Genomic DNA, 5,395 nt, shown 5'->3' with positions numbered 1-5,395 from the left:
TCATTTATTTATTTATTTATTTATTTATTTTAATGTAATTAATTAATTAATTATTAATTTATTTTAGTTTAATTTATTTAATTTATTTATTTTATTTATTTTATTTTTAGGACGGGGTAATTCGTCGTTGGGTTTTGCGCAATTTTTCAGAGCTGCTCGAAATTGAAGCCTGTAATAAAAATTATTTATTTAATCATTTAAATAAATATTAATTATATTAATTATATTAATTATATTTATTAATTATATTTATTAATTATATTTATTAATTATATTTATTAATTATATTTAATTATGTTTATTAATTATATTCGTATCTTTAGTTGCATTAATTGCGCTTATATATATCTTTTTGTGTTTGCTTGCGTTTATTTCTTTTATAAAAATAAAATTTTATTTATTTATTTCTATAACTGTTTAATTATGTTAATTATGTTTAATTATATTTAATTACATTTAATTATATTAGGTGTCTGTAGCTGCTGTCCAGTGCTGCTGACGATATAATGAGTGCTGCTGCTGTTGCTGCTGCTGCTGCTGCTGCTGCTGTTGCTGCTGCAGTTTCATTTAGAGAGGAAGCCGTTGCTTTGTTTGTCAGCCACACCGCGCGTTCTTTCGTAGCTGTTGGTGAGGGGTTTAGGGTTTAGGGTTTAGGGTTTAGGGTTTAGGGTTTAGGGCTCTAGCACTGAGGGTTTTATAGTTTAGGACTGCGATCAGCAGATTGCGGTGTATAGACACCTCGTTTGCTGCAGCTGCCTGTACACCCCAGATAGCACGAGCTGTAGCAGGAACTGCTGCTGCTGCTGCTGCTGCGTCTACCGCTGCTGCAAAAGTAGCAGTTGCAACAGTCCCTAGCAACAACAACAACAACAGCAGCAGCAGCAGCAGTTGCTGCTGCTGCTGCTGCTTCTGCTGCTGCTTCTGGTGCTGCTGCGTGTTGAGGGTGTACATATGCATTTGTTTGTTTTGTTTATTTGTTTTTGTTTTGCTGCTGCATCACAGGTCGCTGCGGTTTGCTGCTGATAAGCAGCACTCTGTACTCCGATTGCTGTCAATACACCCGAATCTCATGGCCTGAAGAGCAGCAGCAGCAGCAGCAGCAGCAGCAGCAGCTGAGTGCCCGCGATGGCAGCAGCAGCAGCTGCAGCGGCAGCACCAGCAGAGGGGAGTGGAATGCAGCAGCAGCAGCAGCAGCAGCAGCAGCAGCAGCAAGACGCCGGTTGGGGGTTATTGAAATGTTTCAGTGTTTGCTGCTTCCTGATGTGCTGCTACACCCCAGGGCCCCCAGCAGCGCCGACGTATTTTATTTTGCTGCTGCTTCTTCTAGTGGTTTGCTGCTGCTAAATGCAATTGTCTCTGAGCCTGAATATACAAATTCGTTTGCTGCGTCTGTCTTTGTTGTGCGATATCTCCCGGGGTGTTTCTGCTGCTTAGCAGCAACAACTGCTCCTATTCCTGATGGGCTTCTGCAGCAGCAGCAGCAGCAGCAGCAACAGCAGCAGCAACAGCGTCGCGAAGATATGTTGCTGTCATTTGATTCTCTGGGATCCGTAGATCTTCGTTACGCACCTCTAGTAGAGTCCTCTTCTTCTTCTTCTGCTGCAGCTGCAGCAGCAGCAGCAGCAGCAGCAGCAGCAGCAACAGCAGCACCAATAGCAACAGCAGGAACGGAAATGCTGTTGCTTTCATGTCTGTCTCCTCTGTCTCCTTTTCTAACACTTCTTGCATTAATCCCAAACCCTTTCGATTATCCAGGCTGCGATCTGCATGCAACAGTGCTAGAGCTTGCGCCTATGGGGGCCCCCCAGGGGGCCCCCCAGGGGCCCCCCTCTCAAGGGCCCCCCCCGCAGGGGGCCCCCCCCCAGGGGCCCCCCTCTGAAGGGGCCTTAGGGGCCTCTGGGGGCCCCCTAGGGGCCCCTGGGGGACCCCCAAGGGCCCCTAGAGGGGCCCCTGCAGAAGGCGGGGGGCCCCCTGTGATAACTTGGGTTGGGGGGGAGGAGAGTGTGGGGTGTGGAGACGATCCCAGATCGTTAGAGCAGCAAGAAGAAGATAGCGAAGAGGAGACAGATGAAATGATGCTGCAGCAGCAAAAAGAAAAGTGTAGAAGATATAAAAGAATTTTATGTGTTGCTGCACCGAAAGGGTCTGTGTTTGTCTACGAACTCTCATATTATCTGCCTCCTGAGGGCCCCCGCAGCAGCAGCATGCAGCCCGGCAGCAGCAGAGCCTCAACGCTGCAGCAACAACAACAACAGCAGCAGCAGCAGCAGCAGCACGGGCTGCAGTTCAGATTAAGACTTGTATACAGACTGGAGGGCAACAGAGGCAGAGACATTCTTATCTCTCTTCCGTCGTCTATTGTGCTGGGGAGAAGAGTTATTGCATGCAGCAGTGGGGCTTACTTGCTTAATTTATTTAATCTCGAGAGACACCCCAATCCAGATATATTTGTGCTGCAGCAGGAAGCAGCAAGTCCAGCAGCAGCAGCAAATCCAGCAGCAGCAGCAGCAGCAAACGCAACCAATTCATCAAATACACTTACGCCGCAGCAGCAAGCTGCTAATGAAGCAGAACAATGTGCTGCTGCTGCTACTGCTTATGTTGAGCTTCTTAGGGCTTCATTTTCATCTTCTGCTTCGGCTGCTTCTGCTGCTGCTGCTGCTGCTGCTGCTGGGCTCCCTGCACCACCAGCAGCAGCAAACCCTAACGTTAACATACATCACAATAAACAGCAAGAGCTACAAAACCTAATGCAGCCTTCTTTGAGGGAAGCAACAGCAACAGCAGCAGCAGCAGCAGGTGCAGCAGCAGCAGACGGTCCGCAGCAAGATGAAGCGCTGCAGCGGCAACTGCAGCAAATCACAGCAGATCTAAAGGCTTGCAACCTTGAAAACCAGCAGCTGCAGCGCATGCAGCAGCAGCAGCAGCAGCAGCAGCAGCAGCAGCAGCGGGGATCGACTATCCTCAACCGACCCCCATGGAATGATCGCTTCTCAGTGAAGGGCTCAGAAAACCAACATCTGTTTACTTAAACAGCAGCAGCAGCAGCAGCAACAGCAGCAGCAGCAGCAGCAGCAGCAACAGCAGCACCAACGGCAGCTCAGAAAACCAACACCTGTCGCTTGAACAGCAGCAACAGCAGCAGCAACAGCAGCAGCAGGTCAGGAAAATCAACATGTGTTTGTCTAAGCACCAGCTGCAGCAGCAGCAAGAGCAGCAGAAGCAGCAACAGCAACTCTAGCAACTGCAGAAGCAGGAACAGCAACAACAGCAGCAGCAACAGCAGCAGCAGCAGCAACAACAGCAGCAGCTGGCGCTGCTTGTGGAACAGAGGAGGGTTTTTGCTTCTGCTAGAAGCTGCACGGAGACGACAAATGCAATTTGCTGCTGCTGCCATGGTCTCGCTGCTGCAGCAGCAGCAGCAGCAGCAGAATAGGGGGGATTCTCTTGTTGAACCGAAGTGCTGCGGCAGCCCGAAGCAGCAACAGCAGCAGCAACAGCAGCAGCAACAGCAGCAGCAACAGCAGCAGCAGCAACCATAGTGGCAGCGCCAGTTGCTGTCTCTGCACAGAGCCAGCTTGGCTGTAACACCTAGCAGCTAGCTCTAGCTAGCTGCAGCTAGCTGTAACTAGTTCTAGCTAGCTGTAGCTAGCTGTAGCTAGCTGTAGCTAGCTGTAGCTAGCTGTAGCTATCTCTAGCTAGCTGTAGCTAGCTGCAGCTAGCCATCTCTGCAGGCAACTTCCGGCAGCTAGCTGCAGCTAGCTACAGCTAGCTAGTAGGGGAGCAGCAACAAATGCAATCAGACACACGCGGGCTAAAGCAGCGGAAGGTGATGCAGAAGCAATCCCAAACCCTAAACCCTAAACCATAAACCCTAAACCCTTAATTGGGTGTAGAAGGGTTTGTGTGTGCACTGAAGCATGCATAAGAATTCTACAGCTAGCTACGACTAGCCGTAGCTAGCTGTGGCTAGCTGTACAGACAGCTCAGAGACTTGGGCGTAGAACTTAGGGTTTAGGGTTTGACGCTTGCGCTCAGGAACCCTAAACCCTAAACCCTAAACCCTAAACCCTAAGGACGAAACGCTCAGAAGATCCGAACGCCACACTGCCACGATACTGCTTTAGGGTTTAGAATGATTTAGGGTTTAGGGTTTAGTGTTTAGGGTTTAGGGTTTGCTTACTATTACCAGTCAGCATGCACGGTTTAGTGGACGGGAGCCCTAAACCATAAACCCTAAACCCTAAACCCTAAACCCTAAACCCTAATCACCAACCCTTACCCCTAAACCCTTATTTCTGCATTTAATACCTTTGTCTCAATTTTATAATCAAAAACAAAAACGCTTAACTCTAGGGTTTATCTACGGCCCTGACGACTCCGTGTCCGTGTCCCGCCTAAACCCTAAACCCTTAACCCTAAACCCTAAACCCTTAACCCTAAACCCTAAACCCTAAACTCTAGGGTTACCGGAAGGGAGAGGCTTCTTTTGAAGATTTCTTTGCAGCAGAATATCGGGGTGCCTTCTCTAACTCACGTCTGGCTAAACCCTAAACCCTAAACCCTAAACCCTAAACCCGAAGCCCTCAACTGCGGCGCCTGAACTCCATACATTACACTCTAAACCCTAAACCCTAAACTCTAAACCCTAAATTCTTGAGCAGAAGAACCGGCGCGGTGTAACTCTGTTCCTTCTTGGCTACACCTCTACTTCAGAGACCCAACTGCTAAACCCTAAACCCTAAACCCTAAACCCTAGCAGACAGCCTTAAGGCGTCTGTACACTGTACACACCTGCAGGTGAGTTGTGCCTCTCAAAACCCTCAGGGCTTAGGGATTAGGGTTTAGGGTTTAGTAGCTTGTGCGGCGTGGAAGGGGTGGGCTTCGGGCTTCCGCCCGGCAGGTCAGTGTCCTAGGGTTTAGGGTTTAGGGTTTAGGGTTTAATATTTGTGTTGGGATGCAGAATGTCTCGCTGGAAGAAGTTTAACGACGACGATGTGCCGGACGACTTCGTGCTGCCTCCGGGTTGGTCTTGAGGGTGAAGGGCTGAGGGTTTAGGGTTTAGGGTTTGGGGTTTAGGGTTTAGGGTTTAGGGTTTAGGGTTTGTTGGGGTTTGCAGGGGACGTGGTTCGCGGTCGACTGCTCTTTAAGAAGCACTGCGCTCAATGCCACGTAATAGAGAAGGATCAGGCAGTGAAGACAGGCTGTACGTTGGTGAGTGGTTTAGGGTTTAGGGTTTAGGGTTTTAGGGGTTTTTAATCTTATTTTCATGCTTCTTTGTTCTTTCTGTCTTTGCTGATGGTTTCTGCGTCTCGTTCTGGCTTTGTTTGGGTCTTTTTGTGTATCCTGTCTGTTTATTTTCTATAGTCTAGGGTTTAGGGTTTAGGGTTTAGGG

At 48.7% G+C, this 5,395-nt stretch overlaps 2 protein-coding genes across 2 annotated transcripts in view; both read left to right on the top strand.

Moving 5' to 3' along the window:
- Positions 1–561: 561 nt before the first annotated feature.
- Positions 562–3,542, top strand: EAH_00054070 (hypothetical protein, conserved; the record flags this gene model as incomplete). Its single annotated transcript, XM_013393975.1, has 3 exons — positions 562–627; positions 1,003–3,022; positions 3,197–3,542. Coding segments are annotated over 3 exons (2,432 nt in total), but the record flags the coding sequence as incomplete, so codon positions are not given.
- Positions 3,543–4,964: 1,422 nt separating this feature from the next.
- Positions 4,965–5,395, top strand: part of EAH_00054060 (cytochrome c, putative) — a gene marked incomplete at both ends in the record, with an annotated part of 1,404 nt that continues 973 nt past the window's right edge. The window contains 2 exons of the mRNA XM_013393974.1: positions 4,965–5,025; positions 5,120–5,214. Of these exons, the coding sequence (XP_013249428.1) occupies positions 4,965–5,025; positions 5,120–5,214 (156 nt within the window). The remainder of the gene's footprint in view (positions 5,026–5,119; positions 5,215–5,395) is intronic.

Source organism: Eimeria acervulina, genomic scaffold, assembly GCF_000499425.1.
Source record: "Eimeria acervulina Houghton genomic scaffold, Eah_scaff1022, whole genome shotgun sequence".
Taxonomy (NCBI): domain Eukaryota; phylum Apicomplexa; class Conoidasida; order Eucoccidiorida; family Eimeriidae; genus Eimeria; species Eimeria acervulina.
Note: the sequence above shows the minus strand (reverse complement) of the source record. Positions and strands in the feature narration are given on the sequence as shown.